This window comes from Zootoca vivipara, chromosome 6 (genome assembly GCF_965207765.1).
Source record: "Zootoca vivipara chromosome 6, rZooViv2.hap1.1, whole genome shotgun sequence".
Lineage (NCBI taxonomy): Eukaryota > Metazoa > Chordata > Lepidosauria > Squamata > Lacertidae > Zootoca > Zootoca vivipara.
Window position 1 is genome coordinate 95323725 of NC_142589.1, and position 25679 is coordinate 95349403.

General features: G+C 45.9%; 1 protein-coding gene across 2 annotated transcripts; it reads right to left on the reverse strand.

Annotated features, from left to right (window-relative positions):
- Positions 1–25577, reverse strand: ELAVL1 (ELAV like RNA binding protein 1). 2 transcript variants are annotated; one of them, XM_035117020.3, is made up of 6 exons: positions 25508–25577; positions 13944–14133; positions 12609–12712; positions 9693–9846; positions 8595–8820; positions 1–1633 (listed from the first exon to the last, which is right to left on the reverse strand). In XM_035117020.3, the coding sequence occupies exons 2-6, from the start codon at positions 14113–14115 to the stop codon at positions 1309–1311; spliced, it is 981 nt and encodes a 326-aa protein (XP_034972911.1). In that variant the 5' UTR covers positions 14116–14133; positions 25508–25577; the 3' UTR covers positions 1–1308. The 2 variants fall into 2 exon arrangements, with proteins under 2 accessions (XP_034972911.1, XP_034972910.1); XM_035117019.3 differs by lacking the exon at positions 25508–25577 and adding an exon at positions 21155–21310.
- Positions 25578–25679: the final 102 nt, after the last annotated feature.

Below are 25679 nucleotides of genomic sequence, written 5' to 3' on the forward strand. Positions count from 1 at the left end.
TTCGAGCAAAACCAAATCAAATTTAATTGGTCTTAAATGCAAAAGTAAAAACAAACAAAAACACAAAAAAGCAAAAGAAAATTAACAGAAAACAGAACTCAAAGTTTCAAGGCAGCTGCAGAAAACTCAGGGGATTAATTAAAATCGTATGTCTACCCCCCCCAAATTCATTTATTTTCTCTCTTAAATCTCTACCTTCCAAGTTTTAATGTACTTTTCTGCTGAGAGTTCAAATATGTAAAGCTATTGTCAGAACAAACCCCTATTAAAATAGTGGGGGAAATCATCTAGTACTTATTAGAAGGGATGCCAAAAAAATGACAATGCTCAAATGTTCATTAACAGCTTTATATATATATATATATTTTAAGAAAAAACCTAAGGATGCAAGAATTCGAACTAAAAAAATTATATTTGAAAGGAAGTTAATGTTAGATCGTGCCACATTTATCTGACCAGAACGTAACACAATACGATGTGCTACTTGGAGGCAAGAACTCAAAGGAAGTGACAATGCTGGGCTTGGAGTTTCGTTTTAACTCTGAAATCTTCCCAGAGTTTCTCTGAAACTCTTTGGTCCATTCTTATTGGAAACTGGGCTTTTAAAAGTGGGGGCAGAGACGGGCTAAAAAAGCTGTTCCAATTTGACCCCCCAAAAAATAATGTGCCTATTGATCAACGAGCTTGGTCAATGGCGTTAATAGAACGCTGGCACACTCTCTTATACCAGAGGCTTTCCTTCTGCGGATTAATGATTAACTACGGAGTTACTTGGCAAAACAAACTTTTCCGCTAACTAAAACTTCCACTTTCCAAGCTTTGCCCTCGGCTACCAGGGGCAACATTATGCTGAAGCTTGGCTGAAATGGCCCTGTCCTGGCAGTGAAATCAACAGCTAACCTTTTAAAGGAAAGCAAGCCTGACCGTTTTCAGGGCTGGTTTGGATTCTACTTGGTAACTGTTGATATATGTATGTAAATTTTTTTTGGCTCAGGGACAAGGTCATGAAGCAGAACCATCTAAAATTAAAAACCGATAAAAACAATTGCAGGACTTTTTTTAAAAAAAGAAACAACCCAAAACATTTGAACATGTTGGTGGCATCCCAAGAATATATAAAACCCTTTTATCCCACTTCTCATTTAGACTCAAGACAAAACAACTTTCTTGGTGTGAAAACTGGTGCAAAACAAAAAAGAGAAGAATCGAGTTGTACACTAACGGAAACAAACAAAAAAAAAGGTTTCAAACTTTTTCCGTCACTCGGTTATCTATTCCATACAAAAAAAAGAAAAGCCACGAGCGAAATTATTTGTGGGATTTGTTGGTTTTGAAGGAAACCTGCAAGATTTTGTCCCCCAGCCGGTAGCCGTTAAGACTCGCTATGGCCATGGCGGCTTCTTCATAGTTTGTCATTGTCACAAAGCCAAAGCCTTTGCACTTGTTGGTGTTGAAGTCGCGGATGACTTTGACATTAGTCACCGCGCCAAAGGGGCCAAACATCTGCCAGAGGATTCCCTCATCGGCATCTTGGCCGAGGTTGTAGATGAAGATGCACCATCCCGAAGAGGAGTTTCCTGGGACATTTACACCAGAAAGCCCACTCATGTGATCTACACCCATAGGAGAGAACCTACCAAATAAAAAAGGACATAAAATAGTTCATGTAAACAAAACAACAAAACAAAAAAAGTCAGTTTCAATCAAGTCAAAAAAAAGAAGAAGCTCATCAGGGGAGTTAAAAGGTTAGGAGCGCTGGGGGGGGGGAATTCAGAGCACCTGGGCGCTGCGTTTTTGCAGTAAGGCAGTGTCTCCCTGGGACGCCTTAAAGGCTGTCAAATTTGGTGCGGTGTCAAGTGTTTTGTGGACTAGGCCCTGCTTCATCAGATGCGCTGGGGTTTTTTTTTTTTAAAAAAAAAATGATTTATTTGCTTTTACTTCGGTTTAACCGGTTTACATACAGCCCTTTTAGGGATACAGTGGAACCTCGGTTTTCGAGCGCCTTGGAAGCCCAACGCCAAAAACCCAGAAGTAATTGCTTCTGTTTTCGAACGCACCTCGGAAGTCAAACGGCTTCCGCTGCATGTTTTTAAAATTTCTCAATGGATTTGGCCGACTACTCATTGCTCCTTGGTTTTCGAACGTTTCAGAAGTCAAACGGTCTTCCGGAATGGATTACGTTCCACAACCAAGGCTCCACTGTATAATCATTCATAACTGTGAAACATCAAAACACAGAAGCATCAGTTAAAAACCAGCCTATACACCCCCCCACCCACCCCCAAAATTGAGCAGCAATAATTAATATAAAGACATTGAATAAAAGCAGTACATAAAAAAGCAATGGACTAAAAAGTGGCCTGAAAGAAGAACCTTACGCTTTTTCTAAAAACATCTTCTCTAAAAAGATGGGGTTAGGAGGTGTTGTCCAATCGACCAAGGAATTCCTTCTCTCACACACAGAGCTACATTATGCTAGAAGTGTGAAAGAGACCCACAATCCTGATTGTGAAACCCACAATCCTAGGACTACCCAATGGAAATCCACGATTCAAATTAGGGCCATAGATCTCTTTCGCATTACAGGCATTCAGTTAGCATTGCAGGCTGCCAACATAACCAAGATTTGCTGTTTTATAAATAGGGCGCTTTATTCTTCACCTAAACACCCGTACTTTTGCTTCTGCCCCATGTATTTCATGACTTTTTTGCATCTTGTTACGCATCTGATGAAGCAGCGGCTCTAGTCCACCAAAGCCTGGCCGCAGTAAATTTACTTGTCATCTTAATGATGCCGCGAGTCCCTCTGCTGTGTTTTACTGCAACAGACCGAGGCAGCTGCCCCTCTAGAATTTGCCAGGCTGAAGGCCATCGATCTACCAGGAATGTCTCCTGCGCAGATCCCAGCAAAATGAACCAGAGCGGGCTGGGCACAAGTTGCACTCGAGCTGCTCCCATCCACACCAGCAGGGCTTGCACAGACATTTCTCAGAGACTGTGCCCTGTGCATTGTCAGGCTTACAGTCCCGTCAGCGATGTCAGAGGCTGGTGCGGAGACGCCCTTGGCAAAGGGCTTGGGCCTTGCCCCCTGCGGGACCCCAGTGGTCTGTATCCTTCAGTGGCATTAGGAAAGGGCCCACAAGGAGCACTCAATATTGGGCAAAAGGGCTTTGGGTGGACTTTCTGGCCCCTTCTACACCATACAATTCTACGACTTAGATGTGCCTGTACAAGGATGCCATTGGAGCCAAGTGAGTGTTCAGTAGTCGGGAATGAGGTCGGTGGAGCTGGATGCACAGGGCTCTCATCCTCCTTCCCTAATAACTCTGCCCTACTCGCAACCCCGTTCCCAATAACGTGAAAGGAAACCCTTTGCTGTTAGGGCCTGGCATCTTTCTAGCGCACAGCACAAAGGCCTCTTTCCCCTTTCAGTTCATTCGTGACTTTCTCACCGCTGCTTCTTCTCCCTCCCTCCCTCCCCGTGACCTAGGTTATCTGCAAAGCGACCCCCTGGGCTTGGCCGCCTGAACCTGCAGAGCGTATGATCGCTGTGTGCTTTTCCAAAAACAAAAACAGGTTATTATTTTTAAGACAAAATAATGCATCCTTTATGAAGCAAAACCAAAGGGCACAGCGGCTAGCAACTATTTGGTTGTGGAAGAGGGGGGGCAGTGCTACACACTTTGTTCTTAAGAGGAGCACAGAGAATTGCTTAGCCAAGTGATTATTCAAGGCCCCAGGCCCATACAATATGGCCACCATTTGCCACTAAGGATCAGCTCAGATGATCCTCCAACCCTTAGCCTGGAGGACTGTGACTGAGCCACTGATAGACACGATCCCTTCTCCCCTCCCTTGGGCGGATTCCCTTCCGTTTCCCATCTGGGGTCAGCCACGACACGAGGAGACACTGACGCCGGCAGGCTGTGGTGAGCGCTTCCCCTCTAAACCCAGAAATTGGCACTTTCGGAACGAGGCTCGGGAGGAAAGCTCTAACCACCGCCCCCCAGATTCAGACATCGTGGCAAACACGAGAAAGGGAAGGTTGCGTTTAAAAGCGTTTCGTTCAGGGCCTGCCACGCCATAGCTTGACATATCATCTGGATTGAGCCGCTGGTTCCGACCCTGAGCCAGTTACAGTCAACGTTTAGGGCTGTAGTACTGTCAGAAACATTAACACAGGTTGGTTGGGTTTTTTTCGGGGGATGGGGACCATCACCTTACATGGAAGAGGCTGAGTACAGGCAGATAGAAGAACATGTATTTATTTAACATGTGACAAGAATTCTACGACAAGAATTCTGAAAGATACCCATCTGACTCTACACTTTTGGAGAAATTAAAAAGAAAAACATGCAAGGGATTCACTGAAGAAGCAACTACTAAGAAGGAATTTACAACAAGCATCGTGTGAAAAATGAGTAAGGACTTTAAAAAAAAAAAACCAACAAAAAGGACACATAAGCAAGTGAAGTAAGAAATCCAAAAAACCAGAGGAACAGTAAGTTAGGAGGGGGCCATCTTCACAACACAACTAGTGTTTTGTTTTGCTCTCAAAAGTGTGTGTATGCCTAAGTTGTGGTCAATGAGGTTCTCAAAAGGCAACTGCTGTAGATACAAAGGATATAACTAGCTTTCCAGGGAAAAATTATACCCCAAACAGAGCAAGTTATGAATTGAAGTGTTGCTTATTAACTGCTACTATTAAGCCTTTAGGGAAAATGAACTTCGTATTGATTTAAAAAAAAAAATTAAAGTTCTGATTTAGTGGTGCTGGGTGGGACTTAATAGGCAAAGAGGCATGAGAGATCTTGCTAGCTCATTTCCCACTCAACAGAAGGAGTGACTTGTCTGCATTATTATTGATTTGTCCTTTCTGTAAGAAACTCACAGGTTGCAGGACTTGGCCCGTATTACGGGCTTGAACTTTAGTGAACGGGACTTTCTGATGGGTAAAAGCAAATACTCACATTGTGCTCTTAAGGAAGCCTAGCGCCGCTTTAAAGATTCCCATGGCTCCTCAAGAAATCAGTAATCATGAATAAGATTCCCAGGAAGTCCAAGAGTGCCCACATTGAGAGGCACACAAACAGAAACCGGCTCATAGTCAGCCTGTTTGTACTTGCTATCTCGTCACTTTCCTCAACTACTCTGATGTGCAAAGGGGGCTTGACGCAGAAACAGCAACTGCTCTCATTTGTACTTGGATGTGGTTAAATTTTTTTGGGGGGGGGGGAGATGGCCAACACTGCATGCTTCGAACACACTGGGTTTCAGGGTCAATCCCCGCTTTAGTTAACTCAGGTAGCAAGAGTTGGACGTGGTCCCTCTCTGCTACAGCCACTGCCAGTCAGAGTAGAGAGTGCTGGACTAGGTGGCAGCTTCGCCTATCTGCACTCTGGCTTATGCAAGGAGACAGCCAGCTCAAAGTGGAGGATTTGTTTTTTCTCTCCCAAATGAGGCTTCTGATCGATGACAACATAAAGGAGAAACGGAGGGAACTGCAACCCCATTCTGGACTGGAGAACTGCACTGCTACACACTGGGGCTAGCGCAACAGATTTTGCCAAATGAGAAAGTGATAGAAAAACCTTCAAGGGGTATTATGTACGGCAGAGATGACCGTATCAATTATTGTGAAGTTTCAAAGACAATGTAAAAGGTATTGAGCCTTGAGATACAAGATTATATACTCTTTCCACCAGCTACAAGGAATGTTCTATTCAAGGGATTAATTTTGCTTCTTAGATCGACTTAGATCTTTTGGATCAGGAACAGATGCAAATAAAGCACATAGTAAATTGTTCAGCAAGTAAAAAGTAGCAGCTAAATTTATGAAGCTAGTTAGACAGAAAAAATAATATATGTATATATCATCAAAATAGGAAACATTTATCAATAAGGGGAGCTTATCAATCTTTTAATTATGCAACGAGAAGAATGAGTGAAAATTTTATCTGCTATTTAAGAAGTGGAACTTTTCAAACACTATCTTTTTTTTAGAGGCAAGAACACCGATGTGTCGAGAACACTTTAAAAACAAAACCAGTAATCAAATAGATGGCTTTTGTAAGAACTGAATGGGAAATGAAAGTGGAAAAGTGTGAAGAATGGTTTAGGGGGGGGGGAATACCTATCGAAAAACAAACCACAGTACAAGGGTTGAGTTTGTAGCCTGTTAAAAGTATGTTATTCCCTAGACCTGGCCGGTAAGTTTAAGTTTCAGAAATATCTGAGCAGAATCCCAATTCCTAACACTACACAAGGCAAAAGAAGTTATGCTTCTCCAGCAGCTTCTTTTGGCGCGCAGGGCAAACCCAGCTATTAAAAAGATCTAGGCCTTAGGTTCTCAAGTCGCAAAAGCAACTGCCCAGGGAGGTCTGTGCCATATTAACCTGGCACATTCCATCATTCTGCTGCAGTTAAGTGCGGCTGAAGTAAGAGGGTCAGTTTTAGGCAGAAATACAATGCATGGAGCACAATAATATTATGCATTTCGCTTTGAATTCAACGGAACTTCTTCCCTGGTAGGTGTGCATCAAATGTGAAGCCCAGGCTATGTGAATCTCTCCTTTATTTCTATTTTAAACACACAACTAATATTGGAAAGATGAGAGCTTGGGCGTTAGTAAAGGAATGCCATTATGTGGCATGCCCAATTTGGACTTTTCTTCTAAGTAACTACGCACCGAAGGATTTGGGTTGTAAGCAGGGGGTCGGGAAAGGTTTCATAATTACGTCTGCCTTGCCAGACAAGGGGGTCCTATCTGTCAAAGCAGCAATGTGATCTTTTTTCATGGGGGGGGAGGGGAGGTCTCCATTCTACTTTTAAGTCGCATTCCTGTCTCCAACCTGCTTCCCCCAAAACTAAACATTTACTGATCTAACTTAAGTGCTCAGTATTCCTTCCTTGATTTGGAAGTCTAATATTAATAAAACTTTATTACAAAGGACACGTACACACGATTCCTGGGAAAGTGTCTTAATGGCACATCCTCTCCCCTTTTAGTGCTGTTCCGCATGGTATGAGCATTATAACCTTAACTGCAGAACAAACCATTGCTTTTGCTTTTTCATTGCCAGTCTGCAAAAACTGCCTGCAAACCTGCGGCTTTATTTGGGATGCTAACCCACAGGCAGACATGTGCAAAGTTCGTTTGAGGGTTCTTAAAAGATCACAAGTATTTGTCGCTCTCTTATTAGCCATAAACAGGACTGTCGGGCCAGGCATTTTAGATCTTGGAACCAGAGTTGAGATTACTGCAATCTGGTTTTATTTACAGTAAATTGCCTGCTCCTCCACCCCCAGCCTCACAATATGTTTTGTTTTGTTTTACTTCTATAAACTACCTGGAGCACTATTTTTAGTTAGGAAAGCAGTACCAAGTAGCAGAACAACTCTGGCCTAGCTTGAGAATGTTCCCGAATGAAGCTCTCTTTGCGCAGGTGTGGAACCCATTAAGCGCAGCTGCACAAGGCCATTAAAAAGTTTGTTTGTTTTTTAATGACAAGAAACCTTTTAAGCAAAACAAAAACAACTTGCTTCGGCAATTTTAGACTATGAGAAGGAATAGGTTTTTACATGCTTCAGAATACTGTTTTAGAGGTACTGGAATTGCACCATATGAGAAATAAGTTCCTTACAATCAAGTACCAGAACACCCCATTCTTGCAGAAATTTTTAAAAATGCCATCTTTTTGACACGCTGTTGCGAAGCATCAGATCAGACAGACAAATTTTCAATCTTTATTAACCGGGGTGGGTGGGGGCGGGTAGGACCTGGAAGGTTTTTTTAATCCTCTATTAAATTAAATTCTATTTTTGTGGGGGGGGGAGATAAGAAGAGAGAAATCTGATGGAACAGAAATAAGAAAAGAAATGGACATCAACAATGATTACTGACATAGCGTGGGAATACATATTCATTTGGGGGACAGAAGCACTCAACTGCCATTAATTTTGAAAGATCTTTTTTTTCAGAACTCTCTAACGTTATACAGAATGAACTTTAAAAATAAAAAATCTAATGGAAGAAGTTGGAGGTGCAATTGGGACCAAGCTGATGGGTTCCACGTGAACTGTCAAGAAATATTGGGAAAGAGTTGGTTAAAGTAATAACAGAAATCACTGGATACAAATTTTACATTGAATCCTATCGTGACCCCTCCTTTTGGGATATCCAATATAATGCTACCTACGGCTGATATCAAGGCTTAGCTAGCATGGAATACCCTGGTAATATAATTAGATAAAACACAATAGGATTAGGCTGTATGAAGGTAGGCAACAAGAAGTATTCCAAGAAAAGTGGTCTTTATTGACTAATTATTGGAACAAAAGCTCTTCACATACTGTTAACCCTAATATTTTGGAACGGATTAACATTTATGTCAGTGTTTTACTCCTCTCCCTTTAACTATCTACTGGAAGTGTTTCGCCTGGTGATGAGCAGTAATGATTTTTAAAACAAAAAACAAACAAAACAAAACAAAAACAAAACGAAAAAACCAAGAGAAGCAGAGGAAGAGAGAGAGAGAGAGAGAGAGCAACAGACAGCACAGGTCTCCAATCATGTCAACTCTTCCTAACCTACCTGAATCTCTGAGCCTGGTGATGGACGGGGCCCCCGAACCGCCTGGCCGGGGAGTGGTACAGCTGCGACAGCAGTGCCACATTTTTGTTCTGGTTGGGGTTAGCGGCAAACTTCACCGTGATCGGTTCAGAGGAGCCGGGGGGCTTGTGGCCGTTGAAGTTCGAAATGGCCTCTTCGGCTTCCGAGCGCTTGTCAAATCGGATGAACGCCACCCCTCTGGACAGACCTTTAAACCGAACCGACAAAAACGCAGAGTTAAGGGCGTCTCCTCCGCTCCCCCAAATGCGCCCAGGTTGCCTGGAACAAGGCTGCACAGCAACCGGGGGGGTGGGGGGTGGGAGAGAGAACAATCCAACCTCCACCTGGCTGTCTTTTGCCAGCCGGCAAAGACAATCCAACTGCCCATAAATGTCATGTTCTCTATCAGTAGTCAGTGCTTTTGATGCACTTCTTACAGTATTTTATAACGTGGTTTTAAAATGTTTTTCACCCTGAGCAGTGCATAGGTGCTAGAAGAGTGCTACAGAAATCTCTATACAAACAGAAATGTTAAACATGGCCCACTTGGTGGGCTTTAATGGGAGACACTTGCTTAACTTGACTTTGGCAGAGGCAAGTTCCTAGAGAGAGAGCGCATGTTGTCGTTTAGGATCTTGGAAGGCTCCCAAAACGAACAAGATCAAAGCGCTTGTTGAGCGAGGGTGGAATCGTATTTGGTGAACCACCTAATTTGGACAGGAGTTCAAAAGCTATGCAAAATCGTCTTAAAGAGGTTCATGGTTCAATACGTCCAACGGAGGGATCTCCGAAACAACAAATCTGTTCCAATCATGGAGGTTGTATTTCATGAGAGTCATCACTTAGGGAAATGCTTCCAAGCAGAGTGAATTATTAAGGGGAGCTTACAAGCAGCGTGAATTATTAAGGGGGTGCTGGCCACCTCCACAAACTGTAGCCATACCGCCCTGCTACCTATGGTAGGGGAGGGCAAAAAAGGGGGGGAGTTTCCAAGTGACACATGTGATAGCCACTCTTGCGCAAAAGGAGCCAGTCAAAACTCCAGAGCTTCTAAAACAAAACCATCGCTGCCTTTCACACCTGTAGTTTGGTCAACCAGCACACGCGAGTTGATAATGCGTCCAAACCGTGAAAACATGTCCTCAACATCTTTCTGTGTCATTGTCCGCGGCAGTCCGCTAATGTACAGGTTTGCGTCTTTGATAACCTCAGAGCTTGGGCGGGCATATGAAACCTAAAAGGAAAAGGAAAACCATTGATTGGGCATGTGAATTCATGAAGTGTCCCTCCAGATGTTCTAGAATCAATTCGGATTCCTCCTTTTGCAGTTGCTAACAAGATCATCCCTTCAGTTTGGCCCAACTTCTTCGAGGCAAGAGCAATGCAGTAACAAAATCAGCTGCCCTTTTTGGGGTAGCCATCTGTCCTGCAATAAGGACCTGGCCAGGGAGGTCACTTCCAACAACAGTGGCAGGCAGTATGATGAGGCCATTTCCCCCTCACTTGGCCAGTTGGACATGTTACTGCTGCTTATTGGGAGGGGCAAGGTGGGGCAGCGATGGTGGTTCAACGCAACAAACACATGGGCAGAACCACTCTGCTGCCCCTGCCGGTGGGTCTGCGACTGCAGCAACCTCGCCCCTCTACCTCCTAGTAAGCGCGGAGATCGGGTGAGTGGCACCATCCCACCAAGCTGTTCGAACTTGAGCGTTCAAATTTGGGGCAGGAAGAAAAGCAATTTCTGTGCGGATGGTATGCGCAGGGCTTCTAACTCTACCACAAAGGTAACCGCAATGGCGTAAATCTGAGCTGTACTGCAGGGGCTGCTTCTATCTTGCATGCCCCCTTACGGTAACCAAATGAGGAAGTTTCCTCTAAGGGACACGAGCAAGAATCGCATACCCACGGAATTACTCCTCCATACAATACTTGGTGAAGCAACAGACTGAATGCCTGCATAAATATGGGCGTGGGGACATAATGGCACAGAGCTATTCACAAAAAAACATGACCCCTGGGCACACCTCGAAGCACCTTCCTGGGTGTGCCCCTTTGGCCCTGTACACAATTTGTTTCCTATGCAGCTCTTGGAACACACTACTATTCAGAGGCAAGACTACAATGCAGCAATTAAAGTCAGGGTTAGATTTCTCATCTGACAACCTCCTCCCAACGAGGCTTTGGTAAGCCAAGAGAGAGAGCGAAGCTTGGAAGGATACAAGCAGCTCATTCATGGGTGCGCAGCCGCCAGCACGCAGTCACGCGATTCGACTCTCAAAGCAATGACAGCTGTGTTGCTCAGATTGGGAGGCAGGTCAGGCCACCCCCTCACTTATCCCCCCCCCCGCTTCTTCCCTGACCCGTGGCTTGTCCCTTTTGTCTTGTGAGCCATGCAGCTGTTAGAGAGCTAAGCCGGACCGCCGTGCTGCCTTACCGTCTCCCCTTCCACAAAGACGACAGGCGCACGCAACATAGATATCACTTTTAGGGCTACAGGGTTGAGGCCACTAATTGGTTAGATTGGTATATCAGCACTTTAAAATGAATCAAATTCCCCCCCCCCACCATTTAGTCACTGCTTATAAAATTAATGCATGGCAGTGCCATCTTAAAAGAGGCTTTTCCTCATGAGAACGGAAAGATTATACCTGCTATGACACATGCATGTGAATTATTATTCTTATTACTATTATTATTATTATTATTATTATTATTATTATTAGAATTTATATACCACCCTATACCCGCAGGTCTCAGGGTGGTTCACAAGACAAAAGCAGAATGTAAAACCACAAACTACATCAGGGGTCAGGAACCTTTTTCAGCCCTGGGCCAGTCCACTGTCCCTCAGACCTTGTGGGGGGCAGGACTATATTTGGGGGGGGGGGTGGATGAACGAATTCCTATGCCCCACAAATAACCCAGAGATGCATTTTAAATAAAAGGACACATTCTACTCATGTAAAAACACACTGATTCCTGGACTGAGAAGGCAATTGGGCCACATCTGGCCCACGGGCCTTAGGTTGCCTACCCCTGAACTACATAATCAAAATAAAAACAACCACCCCCCAATAATGCATTTTAAAAAGGCATAGGTTGTCAATCAAATCAATGAAAGACCTGGTTAAAGAGGAACGTTTTTGCCTGGCGTCTAAAGGTGTATAATGAAGGCACCAGGCGAACCTCCCCGGGAAGAGCATTCCAAAGACAGGGAGCCACTGCAGAGAAGGCCCTGCTCTCGTGTTGCCACCCTCCAAACCTCTTGAGCAGGGGTAGGCAACCTAAGGCCCGTCGGCCGGATGTGGCCCAATCACCGTCTCAATCCGGCCCATGGAAGGTCTGGGAATCAGCGTGTTTTTACATGAGTCGAATGTGTCCTTTTATTTAAAATGCATCTCTGGGTTATTTGTGGGGCCTGCCTGGTGTTTTTACATGAGTAGAATGTGTGCTTTTATTTAAAATGCATCTCTGGGTTATTTGTGGGGCATAGGAATTCATAAATCCCCCCCCCCAAAAAAATATAGTCTGGCCCACCACATGGTCTGAGGGAAGGTGGACCGGCCCACAGCTCAAAAAGGTTGCTGACCCCTGCTCGAGGAAGAGGCATGCAAAGAAATGCCTCAGAAGATGATCTCAGGGTCCAGGTAGGTTCATATGGAGAGGCAGTCCTTGAGGTATTAGGGTTGTGAACTAAGCTCACTTTTAAATGTCATACAATTATTGGCTGTTTTTCCTGCAACTGACTAATAAATCCGCTCTGCTGGAATTCAGGTTTGCACATTTTTATTGAACACGTATACCCTGCCTCCCTGTCCAATGAGTTCAAGGCTAATGAAACAACAACGTAACACAAAACATTTAAAAAAGATACATTCATGACCATTGTAGAGGGTGGAGGGAAAGAAAGAGGAGAGGGTTGGACTGTCAAAAATAAGCAGCAATTCTAGATGCAGACTGACTCCTGCTAACCACAGCTGGGAAAGTCACTTTTACCTTGATCGTTTTGGACTGGAGTCGCAAGCCATTGAGTGTGTTTATGGCTCTTTCGGCATCTTTCGCTGTGACGTAGTTCACAAAGCCGTAACCCAAGCTGTGACCTACAGGGACAAAGGTTAATTAATTAAACATAGCGTTCTTGAAAGTGGGGAGGTGGCAGAGGAGAATCATTTTGCTTCAGCACCGGTTAAAACGAAGCACTCCTTATCTGTACTAATTAGGGACCTGGTTTAATTTGCATATGAATGGCAAAAAAGCCACATAAAAGACTGTGCTATAGGAGTTTCAGAAAATGAGGACCAGGACCCCAAAAGTTCGCCATTTGGCTTGGAGAGCTGCTCTGTAGGCACGCAGAACCAATTGTGCGGTTCCCTGGATCCTAGACAGGCTTCCTCCGACCTTAGTCACCAGTGTTGCAGCCAACTTAGGGCTTCCCCGACATACACATTTGTACAAAGGGACAAATAAATGCAAATAGCGACAGCAGCATCAGCTCGATAAGATAAGCATGCGTAGAGAATGTTTGTCTGTCCACTTCAGTTCTGTGTTATACAGGCGGGGGCATCCCCCACCCACTTACGTGGGGATTACGTTCCAGGCCCCAGTGTACATAAGTGAAATTGTGTACAGTAGGGAGCACCCCACTTTAATAGGTAGGGTGAGCAGGGAGGGGAGTGACAGTGTGCACAGCCTTTGGAATATGGAGGCTTGGAAGCTGGCAACTCTCCCCCAGCATGCAGAGAGGCAGTAGGACCAGGCGATCATCAGGACGAGGCTGGGCTAGGCAGGTTGACCTTCCTGCACCCCCCCCCCCCTGCTCAAACCAGGTCCAGGAGAGGCAGAGCGGGCACCTCATTCCCAAACGAGATATTGGGCCGCTCCAAGTGCACAAAGGCTCCACCCCAAGGCTGCCGAGCCACCCAGGCCATGGCATCAGGTTGCAAGCAGGGGAAAAGGGCAAGGTGGGCAGCCGAGAGCAGCTGCCACTAGAGTATGTCCTCTCTCCACCTCCAGTGCTGCCATGGGCGGGCAGGAGCGTTTGTGCTGCCCCAGCCAGAAAGCAGGCAAGCAGGCGGTCGGAAGGCAAGCCGAGGCGCCTGGAAGGCCCTCCTGCAGTCCCCTCCCCTCCAGCAACTTAAAGGCTTGCTGGTTTCAAAAGTGCCATGGCCCCTTCCCTCACTCACGCAGCAGCCCCAAGCAAGGGAAGCCCCATCTGTTTGTTTATTTATTTCACGGCGACCCGCATCAATGTGGTCGAGCGCAAGTGCGATACGAGTAAGTGCGGGGCAGAGGGAAGTCTGTATTTTGGGACAGGCTAAACGTTATTTTTACCTGCCACTTTGTCTCGAATAAGCTTGGCGGATTCAACTTCCCCAATGCTGCAGAACAGGCTCCGTAATTCATCCTGGGTCATGTTCTGAGGAAGGTAGTTCACAATTAAGTTTGTCCTCCCGATATCGTCCCTGCAGTCTTCAGCCATGTGATCTTCATAACCATTAGACATTTTAATTAGAAAAGAAATCTGACAAAAGGAGAGAAAATACAAATTGTTCAGCTCTGCGGGTTCATGTTAAAAAGAAAGAAAAGACAACCAGGAGGAGGAGAAGCATGCGACTGACCTAGGGTTCGAAATTCCCCAGGAGCCGGGCGTGTTATGCTACTGACGCGGGTCCAATTGCAACTAAGCCTTGGCCCCTAACATCTCCATTGAGCCGGCTGACTCGCGTACCGCCCTCAACCATCACATCAAGGAAAGTGCAGAGCTGAGCACAAACCTGCGTACTGCACATCTGATGGCGCTGCAGCCTTTCCACAAGCCACTAGGGGGGTCTAAAACGGATAAGTGGCGACCATCCATCACCACACCGTCGTCCTCAGCAGGCAAGCCAAGTTGCATCCAAACAGGACCTTTGGTTGGGGGCTTGGCTGCCAAGTGGTGGTATTCAGGACGATCCAAAGTATGGCAATGTGTCACAGTGAATACAAATAATCTGGAATTTCCAGGCTGCCAACAGGCCTGCTAGGCAGTAGAAGCAGCCAGGGGGGGACGGGGGGGGACGGGACGGGACAGCAGCTGCCTTGATTAGGGTCCAGAAATTGTATATTCATGGGGGCGTTAGAGGGTTGATGGAGGACCCTGGATGAGAGACATTAAAGTATTAAAAAGAAGAAGGTGGTTTCTTGGGCTCGTCAACCTAGAAAGCTAGCCCATCTAGGAGAAGAAAAGTGTTGGTCCTCACCCTCCACAGCCTTGCAGGCTAAGGAGGAAACCCTACCCAAATCTGGAGTAGAGACTCTAAGAAGGTTGGATAACTTCTTGCGTGCCTCCTTCTGGCAATTCCTGCAGCCAAGCTACTGCCCAACGCATTGCTCTGCTTTCCTTTGGACCCCATCAATGAGGCCAGGAGGGGGGGGGTCTTGTCATCTGGGCAGTCCAGGACCTCCGCACACACTGCCCAGGCTTACACCATTGGGGGGGGGGGTCCCTTCAATGTTTCCAACGCTGCGGATTGACTTCAACCCCGGAGGCACACTCCATTGTCTCTCAAGACAGACGGATGCCGCAAACGACAGAGCAACAGCAACATGGTGGTTTCTGTATGCAAATGTGCAAGGATTTAGGAGTTTTCTTCACCAAGGCTGGTAGTAGCCATAGCACCAAATGAAGGGGAAGTCGCAGAAGGTTGGGGGGCAGCAATTTGCCTGGGAGGAGGGTCAGAGGGAGTGTTTAGTTCCCCAGTCTTCTGCCTACCACGATTAACCATGGCTCCTGCACCAGCTCTATGCTGGGTTTCACATTACCTTCTCCCTTCTTTGAGTTACCAGCCCTGAGAGCTCTCACAGAGCTGTCCTGCATTGGGGCAGCAGTTCTGCCTAAATGCTTCCTTACCAGCTCAATCTCACTTCCAGCTCAAGGAGAGGAACGGGGAGGGGGGGGAATGCTCCACCATGTCGGAGGCAGGCAATTTCCACAGAAAAGTGGCACCCAGGAGAGCCAATTAATCACCCCAGCCGCTTTTGCCCTGAAGTCTCTCTTGAAGCAGGGGTTCAAATCCTAAACTTGCCTTGCTGTTAAGCAGAAAAGTGGGGAGCAGAGAGTATGCCTCACCACCGCTTTTCTTTTTAGCTGGTCAGCAGCACCCCAAGTTCCCAGATGAGTCAGGTTGGACTTGAATGCATTTCCCACAGCAGAGAATGTTATCTGAGTTGTGCCTACAATATTCCTGAGCCAACATCAGTCTGAAGCAGGACCATTATACCTCTACGTTGCTCCTTTTGGCAAAATCAAACCCCCAAAATGTGATATAAAAGGAGGACATGTAAGTACAATGAACATATATAAGCGGTAGCCACTGTTGTGTAACAAACATTTCTCCAAACCCATCAATTACTGTATAACGATGAGATCTCCTGTGATGTTCTCTCTCACTAGGGTTTTTGTTTCTTTCTTTCTTTCCCATGCTTTTGTCTGTTGTTTCTCATACTCTTAGGGACCTTCTCCGTTTTGGTTGTTTCTCTTGGCAAACCGCTTTAATTAGACCCCCCCCCCAAGCACAAGCTGCAAAGGAACCAGTCTTGACAGCCCTTGTCTAATAGTATACTCTGATCCTCTGAAAGGAAACGAGGAAGAAAAGAGGTCAGGCCGTCTCAGCTTGTTCAAGCCTTGGGTACCCGATAAGAGCAAACAAATTAAGATTTAAAACAAGAACTTCCTGGCAATGATGTTTTCCAGGTGAACCTGTCAATCTGAGGCATCACTTTTGGAGTCGTTATTTCCTTCTCCATTCAGTCCACATGCACACGCACACTACGGAACCAGGGCTAATTCACATAAATCTCCCAGTGTACAAAAGCTCGTTTCATGCTCAAGGGTGAGAAAGAGGAAGTGAAACTCACTGGAGCCGATGATGGACAAAATGCATGATTAAACAGAAGAGGCCTTTCAGTGAAGAAAACTACTCCACATTAGAAACTTAAAATTCTGCCGCTCACTAATTCTGAATCTGCTGCTTTGGTATTCCTGCTTCTTCCCCTCATCTCAAAATGGAAATACCAATGTATTTTAGGGTATTTAAATTCCTGCATACGCAAAACAGACTGATTATTTGAATAAATATATTATTCCTGTTGCACCTTTCTCAGCTTTAACTATATTTGTCTGTTTCACCGTATTTGCTTCAACTATATTCATACATCCCAAAGAGGAAGCCGCAAATCACCAAAAAGGGGTGGAGAGAGACCCACGTGCGGGGAGACTAGTCAGCAAGTTTCCTGGAAGGCCCTGCGTCAGTTACTCTCTCAGCCTAGGAGAAGCAATGTGGGTGTCCCCTTGATGTTGCTTTGACTCAAACTGCCATGAACCCTGACCACTGACCCTGCTGGCTGCTGGAGCACCTGGTAGTTGTAGAAACCTAGAGGATACTATATTAACTATCCTGTCTTGGCGTAACCCAACTTACAGGACTGCCATGAGGATAAAATGAGAGAGAGTGGAGTGTATTGCTAAACAGTGCAATGCTCTAAACTTCTGTTTTAAATGACTGCTGAAGTTGTTATATATTCATTATTCCTCCCAAACTGGCTTGCATAGTAAAACAACATAAAATACAGTCATTTAAAAATGAAAGATGGATCACTAGGAAGCCGTTTTGAGCACTCCAAAACCCAACATAAATGCTACATACCATTGTTTTTAGTTGGGTGGCTAAGAATTAAGCACATTTTTAGGTTAGCAATACAAATACTGACCTACCTCATAGGGCCCTGTAAGGATTACTGAGATGCACTTTGAACAAAGCTTACCCCTTTATTTCCCCTTTATTTTCCTCATCTTAAGGAATGGTTTCTTAGGATTCAAATGCAACTTGGATTTAATACAGTAAAAGTAATAGTTTAATAGTTTATTATTTATACCCTACCCATCTGGCTGGGTTTCCCCAGCCACTCTGGGCGGCTCCCAACCGAATATTAAAAACACAATACAGCATTAAAAATTAAACGCTTCCCTAAACAGGGCTGCCTTCAGATGTCTTTTAAAAGTAAGATAATTGCTTATTGCCTTGACATTTGACGGGTGGGCGTTCCACAGGGCAGGCGCCACCACCGAGAAGGCCCTCTGCCTGCTTCCCTGTGTAGCTTTGCTTCTCGCAGGGAGGGAACCGCCAGAAGGCCCTCGGCACTGGACCTCCATGTCCGGGCTGGACGATGGGGGTGGAGACGCTCCTTCAGGGATACAGGACCTAGGCCGTTTAGGGCTTTAAAGGTCAGCACCAACACTTTGAATGGTGCTGAGAAATGTACTGGGAGCCAATATATGCCCTATGAAGCTGATGTCTTTCAGGACCCACAATCTAGGCACTATTTGGCGCCAGAAACCCAGGGCCCACTCCCCCAAAAGTTCACTTACCACATTTTCAAGTAAAACATACTAGCATCTAAAGTTATGTGCTACTGTACAAGGCTGTTAAAGCCAGAGTCTAAAGATTCTTAACTGCACCACTGCTGATTTGCAGGGTTAGAATCTCAGATATATAAGCTCGATGTCAAATGGCTCCTTAAGCCAAGGTTACAGTCACCAAACTGGAATGTCTAGTTGCCATTTGTTTGCTGCTCCTGCTCAGGAGCTAATGAAAAAGCATCCTGGCTCCTGAAATTCATTCCCATTGTGTGAAAACGGCCCAGATCCAGGGATTCCCCAGATGGGGGAGATGTCAGGCGCCATCCTGACACCCAGGTATCTTCACTTGGTTACAAGTGGCCAAAAGGCAGGTACAAAAGGCACCAGGCTAATTTCTAACACTGCTGGTTTGCATTCCAAATAACATACTTCCCCATGACAAGAGTGACCCCTTTTCCCTACAGGGAAAACCGCAATGCTGTGCTGCTCCCCTAAGGACTACAAATTTGTGTGTGTGTGTGTGTGTGTGTGTGTACACACACTTGTCTTTTTTATAATATCTACACAGACACACACAAGTCTGTTACTGAAACTGGTTTGCACTGCGACCCTCCCAATGATTTCCCCCCCCCCTCTCTCTCTCTCTCTGTATATATAATTCTTCTATAGAACTTGCAAAATGACAAAATATTTACCAGGAGTGATCTACATTCCTGCTTCCCCTCCATGATGCAATGCCAGCTTTCCTTTCAAAACTATCACACCAAGGGCTGTGTGCGATATTCCTGCTCAAGGTAGACCAGGCATCCCCAAACTGCAGCCCTCCAGATGTTTTGGCCTACAACTCCCATGATCCCTAGCTAACAGGAACATTGGTCAGGGAAGATGGGAATTGTAGTTCAAAACATCAGGAGGGCCGAAGTTTGGGGATGCCTGAGGTAGACCCACTGAAATTAAAGGCCGTTAACTCCCACAGCTGTGTTATTTTAATGCATCTACTCAAAGCGGGGATCATTTGGCTGGATGAAACCCCACTACAATAATTGCTATCGCAATTGACTTGCATTGTGTTCAAATTCCTTCCCTGCATGGAAGCAAGTAACTATCTCCCTACACCCCGTATGGAGAAACAGCAAGGCTGGTCTACATTATTATTGTTGTTGTTGTTGTAAATTTGTACCACGACCATCTGACTGGCTTTCCCCAGCCACTCTGGGCAGCTTGTTGTTGTTTAGTCGTTTAGTCATGTCCGACTCTTGGTGACCCCGTGGACCATAGCACGCCAGGCACTCCTGTCTTCCACTGCCTCCCGCAGTTTGGTCAAACTCATGTTCGTAGCTTCGAGAACACTGTCCAACCATCTCGTCCTCTGTCGTCCCCTTCTCCTAGTGCCCTCCATCTTTCCCAACATCAAGGTCTTTTCCAAGGATTCTTCTCTTCTCATGAGGTGGCCAAAGTATTGGAGCCTCAGCTTCACGATCTGTCCTTCCAGGGAGCACTCAGGGCTGATTTCCTTAAGAATTGATAGGTTTGATCTTCTTGCAGTCCATGGGACTCTCAAGAGTCTCCTCCAGCACCAGAATTCAAAAGCATCAATTCTGGGCAGCTTACAACGTATATAAAAGCATTTTAAAAAATGCATTAAAAGGCTTCCCTTTTATATAGTTATTTTATCTCCTTGACATCTGATAAGATGGCATTCCACAGAGTGGGCACCACCATCACGAAGGCCCTCTGCCTGGTTCTCTGTAACTTCACTTCTCACAGTGAGGGAACCGCCAGAAGGCCCACAGACCTGGACCTCAGTGTCTGAGCTGAACCTTGCAAAGCTGTTGTCTGTCAATAATGTGTGTGCGCGCACCTGCAATGTTCAACTATGCACATCTACACAGAAAGGCCTCAAAAAGACCAAGCCTTTAGGTAATACCAAATGATATTCTTACTCAAGACAGACCCTTAATTAAAACTAAAGGACCTTAAACTTCCTCAGATGCATTATTCCAATAGGTCTGCTCCAAGCAGCTGGGACGAAACCCCACTGCTGCTATCACAATTGGCTTGCACCATACTCAAATTCCTTCCCTGTGAGGGAGCAAGTTGCCATCGAATTAATAATAATAATAATAATAATTTATTATTTATACCCCGCCCATCTGGCTGGGTTTCCCCAGCCACTCTGGGTGGCTTCCAACAGAATACTGTGTTAAAATACAAGTCTATTAAACATTAAAAGCTTCTCTAAATAGGGCTGCCTTCCAGGCTGAACGATGGGGGTGGAGACACGTACTGGGACACACACACACGCCCCGCAAAAAATGCAAATCAGGTTTATTATCAAAATTTACAGACTTCCTGCTGTTTGCAAGGAGCGAATCAAACAAAAGCCATTGAAACATCTCCAACACAGCGGAAGCGTCAAGTGGGCTCACCACCACCACCACCACCCCAGCAAAAAAAAAAAAAATCAGCTGAAAACTCAACTTTGATTTTGCTCGCTGCAGAATTTGATAATAAACCAGATTGGTGTGAGTGGGTGTGAACGATTTCAATCGCCACCATGACTCCCTGCACACACCCAAACTCAGCCGCAAACGCAACTTTGATTTCTTCAGTGCAAATTCTGATAATAAACCTGATTTGCCATTGGTAGTGGTGACGGGGTTTTTATTTGAAGGATCCCGATGCCAGCCGTTGTCTCCCTGCAAAGTCCACCCCCGTTTGTAAAAACAAAAAAACAAAAACAGCGAGGCTGGTCCGCCTTGCCAAAAGCGGCTGGCCGTACACCAGGCCTAAAGATAACGATAGATAGATCGATGATTAGATAGATATAATAATAATGGCTCATCCACCGCTGCGATCATCCTGGATGGCCGCTCTGCCTCCCTTCCCCGCCCGCCCTAACAAAAGACTGCGCTCCCCCCTCCCTCGTGCGTGGTTTCTTTCTCTCTTTTTTGGAAGGGGGGGTGGGAGAGAAAGAGGGGGGAAGTGGCCCACGTTCGCTCGCTGCGGGCCCCGCCCCCCACGCAGGCCCCTCCCCCTGCTGCGTCACCGGCCGGGCAGGCCGCGAGGCAAGCCTGGCCCGCTCTCACTGTCGCCGCGGCCTCCGACCAACCGCCTCTTCCCTCGGCGGCGACGGGGGCCTCACCTGACGTCACGTTGCTGCCGCTGCGGGGGTGGCGGGCGAAGAGCGGGGAAGGAGGGCGGCGGAGAGGAGAGGAGAGGAGAGGCGGTCGACCGACGAAGCTGAGAGTCCCTCCGGCCGCACGACGAGCCGCTCCGCTCCCTCAGTCGGCAGAAGCAGGAGGAGGGGGGAGGAGGCGGGCTCCAGGAACGGCCACGCCCACCCCGCCCGCCGACGCTCATTGGTCGCGACGCGCGCGCCCGACGCGCCCATTGGCCGGCCGCCGCGCCGGTTAAAGGGGCGCTGTGGGTGAGAAAAACGGACGCTCTCCGAGCGACGGCTCGCCTTCGGGCCGGCGCATGCGCGGAAGGCTGCCGTACTCGTCTTCTCCCCCCCCCACCTTTTTTTGGGGCGTGGCTGCGTGCTTTTCTTTTTTTTAAACCAGTCACGCGCTCCGAACCTTTTCCGCGGGACCCGCGTTCATACGTTACGTTTGCAGCGGGCGTGAAACCCGGGTGTTTTGGGGGTTGTTTTATCTTTGTGGGTTTTTTTTAAAACACTCCCCACTACCGCTTTTTTCGGCGAAGCGTCAACACGCAAGCATTAAAATGCATTACAAATAATAATAAAACGCGATTACATTTCCTAACAGGCCTAACAGTAATCATCCGGAGCCCACTTTTTTTAAAAAAAATGTGTCCACATGCAAACGCACACGCAACCCTTCCCCTCTGCTTAAGAGAAAAAAAGAAAAATGATTTTCAGTAAATAATAACACAATCATTATTATGTAAATTTGCATACCGCCCTATACCCGCAGTTCTATAGACTATAGAAAAAGATGCCCAAGAGATGGTGGGTGACATGAGAAAGATGAAATCCTTTTAGGAAACTGGCCTTTTCTTAAAGCTTGGCTTGCATTAAATGGTTTGTTTCATCATATTACACACAGGCTGGTATTATTTTCGTACCATCATCATAGCTGAAATTGATACAATTTTGTAAGTCATTAATTTTGCGTTGGTGGCATTTGGGTTTTTTTTTAATCCTTGTAAGCGCAAATAATTTACAAAGTGGCTTCTTTAAAAAAAATTAAAATGAATTAATTGAGTCATATGCACTAGAACCCTGCTCAAATGATCTGAGGCATAATTGAGATATTAGAAGGGAAAGAAATCTGCCTTTCATGGTTAGAAAAGGCTGATTAAAACATTTTACCCCATTTCCTTAAAAAGATATTTATCGCAGGAACACAGGCGTGGCGAAACAGCATAGATAAATAATGTCTGGACAACAAGGATTTTAAAGATAATTATTCGAATGCTTTAAGGCTCTTTAGAAGATCTAAATCTACCAGAGCTGGTTTTAAATCTTTAATAATAATAATACTGGTTCCTCAGCATCCTTGGAAAAAGGGACAAGTGGGGTCCATAGGGTTCTGTCCTGGGCCCGTTGTTGTTCAACATCTTTATAAATTTGCAGACAAAACCAAACCGGGAGGGGGAGCCAACGCTGCAGAAGACAGAATCGGTATTCGAAATGACATTAACAGATTGGAGAACTGGACGCAAAATGAGTTTCCATAGGGCAAGTGGGGTCAGGTTCTGCACTTAGGCAGGAAGAACCAGATGCACAAATATAGGATGGGGGACACCTAGCTAGACAGTGGTAGCCGTAAAATGGATCTGGGGGTCTTGGTGGACCGCAAGCTGAATGTGAGCCCACCGTGTGATGCAGCAGTGAAAAAAGCGAATGCTATTCTAGGCTGCATCCACAGAAGTCTAGTGTCCAAATCAAGGAAAGTACCTCTCTATTCTGCCTTGGACAGACCACACCTGGAATCCTGTGTCCAATTCTGGGCAACATAATTTAAGAAGGATGTCGACAAGCTGGAAGGTGGGTAGAGGAGGGAGACCAAGATGGTCAAGGGTGTGGAAACCAAGCCTGATGAGGAACGGTTGAAGGAGCTGGGGATGTTCAGCCTGGAAAAGAGGAGCCTGAGAGAAGACAGGACAGCCATCTTCCAATATCTGAAGGGTTGTCCCAGGGAAGAGGGAGCAAGCTTGTTTTCCCACTTACTTGGAAGGAAAGCCCATTGAATTCAATGGGACTTCTGAGCAGGCATGGTTAGAACTACAGCCTTCATTTCTTATGTTGAAAGCCGTCCCTGGTGAAAACCATAGTGGTTGTTTCCAAATAATTTTGTATATTTTGTGTACATAAAATTGCTAAAAAGCAACAATCATGAAAATGTGAGCAATAAAGTAAGTGCAGAAAACATAACATAACGTAATATAGCTAACGTAATGCAAGATAACATGGTGGTAATCATGATAAAAGTAATATATATAATTACCCTGGTTTTGGAAGAAGCAAACATTTTGACATAATTTATGTTCAGTAAATTGTAGCACGTGGAAACTCAGGGTGGCTGCAAAACTCAGGAGGGAGTAAATTCCGTTCCATGTTTATTTGTATTAATTAATAATATTTTCCTAATTTGTATTAGTGATAATACACAAGTAGGGATGAGATCTACTGCTTCTAAACAGCCATTTCTTTATATCCTTTGTATCCCTGTAACCATATGATTTTATTGCCGTCGTCAGCCATACAGCCTCGACCAGCTTTTTAAAGGAGATTAATAAGGTTAACACTTTTTTTTTTCAACCAGATCGGTTTTTCAATTAAATCACCTGCCCACAGAGATAACTTGGCTTCCCCCCAAAAGGGCAACACCAAACTGGGGGTCTTCCCTTTGGGGTTGGAGTATTATTGTACTGGTATCAGTTTGTATGATTACATCTCATCTGCATTTTAAATTTTCTCTGATGGTCAGAGTTGTCAGGCCTGAAAACACACATTATCAGGAATCAGGTTTGCTTTGGGAAGGCTGTGTACAAAACAGGCTGTACTCAGAGTACAACCACGGGAATCAATGCACCCAATTTAGTCATGTCGGTCCATTTCAACAGGTCTAGCCGGGAGGAGAGCTAATGACTCCCTGTTTGCGGGATGCCCTCCCCAGGGAGGTTCGCCTGCCACCTTCCTTATACACCTTCAGCCACCAGTTGAAAAACATCCCTCTGCAACCAGCCCTTGGGCTGATGCCCTTTTAAAATGTGCTGTGGAAGAGGGGGTTACAGTGGACGCTCGGGTTGCGAACATGATCCGTGCGGGAGGCACGTTCGCAACCCGCAGCGTTCACAACCCGCAGCGCCGCATCTGCGCACATGAGGGTCGCGATTTGGCACTTCTGCACATGCGCAAAGTGCAATTTAGCACTTCTGCGCATGCGCCGAAACCCAGAAGTAACCCATTCTGGTACTTCCGGGTTCAGCACGGTGTACAATTTGAAGCGTCTGTAACCCGAGGTATGACTGTATTGGGTTGCCCCTGTTTTTTATGTTTATCGTGTCTTTTTATATTTTAATTTTATGTTGTCTTTAATTTTATGAGATCTACAGGTATGGGGGGGGTGTATATTAATAATAGTAATGATGGTGGTGGCGGTGGTGGTTGCAACCTACACTGAACACACAGATAGCTAAGCAGTGGGAACAAAATAAAAAAAATTCCTTCCAGTAGCACCTTAGAGACCAACTACGTTTGTCATTGGTATGAGCTTTCGTGTGCATGCACACTTCTTCAGATACACAGTGCAAAGTGACATCATTGCCATGACATCACGACACGTCTCCCTCTGCTGCCTATTTCAAAATCAACCACGCCTCTGTTTTTGTTTTTATTACGTATTTTGTCCTTTGTATATTTTAATTTCATGTTGTGAACCTCCCTGAGATCTACAGGTATAGGGCGGTATACTACTGCTAATAATAATAATAATAATAATAATAATAATAACGGATGCAACAGCACCGAACACGCAACTAACTAGGCCGTGCAAAATGACGTCATCGCCGTGACGTCACGACGCACGTTTACCCCCACCCCGCCTATTACAAAATCAACTAGGCCTCCCTATTCGAATTCCATCCCCGCCCCCTTCTATTTTTTCCCGCTGTTGCCATGGCGCTAGAATTCGAACCACGCCCACTTTTAAAGAAACGGCCGCGGGAAGGGAAGGGAAGGGAAGAGCTAGTCACGCGCCTGCGCAGAAAGGGGGGAAGCCTTCGTCCCGCCCTGACAGATATCGCGAGATCACGAACGGTAAAGGGGGCGTGACCCGCTGCTGAAGGACGGAAGGGGGGAAGGGAAGGGAAGAAGCATTAGATAATAATTGAAATGGGATAGAGCGGCGCACACACAGCTTCCGCCGAAGCCACGCCGATAGGAGAGGCGGCGGACGCCGTTAAATATTACCAGGGGTCGAAAACGCGTTTTTAAAAAGCCAATACAAATTAAAATCCTTTCTACCTCAGTGAGGAAAAGACTCGGAGCGGCCCGCCAGCGAGAGTCCTTACACCGGCACTTCCGCTTCCGTTGTGACGTAAGAGGGGAGCAGCGTCGTCATAGAGATGCGCGCAGCTAGAACGGCCGCCGGCCAGGACACGTTGGTTTCCGGAGGAGAAGAGTTACGCAAGCGCAA

Coding starts and splice junctions, on each gene's coding strand:
- ELAVL1 (XM_035117020.3), bottom strand. CDS start 14,115: ATGTCTAATGGTTATGAAGATCACATGGCTGAAGACTGCAGGGACGAT. Junction 12,713..13,943: donor TATTCGAGACAAAGTGGCAG/GTAAAAATAACG, acceptor TTGTCCCTGTAG/GTCACAGCTTGGGTTACGGC. Junction 9,847..12,608: donor TCCAGTCCAAAACGATCAAG/GTAAAAGTGACT, acceptor TTTTCCTTTTAG/GTTTCATATGCCCGCCCAAG.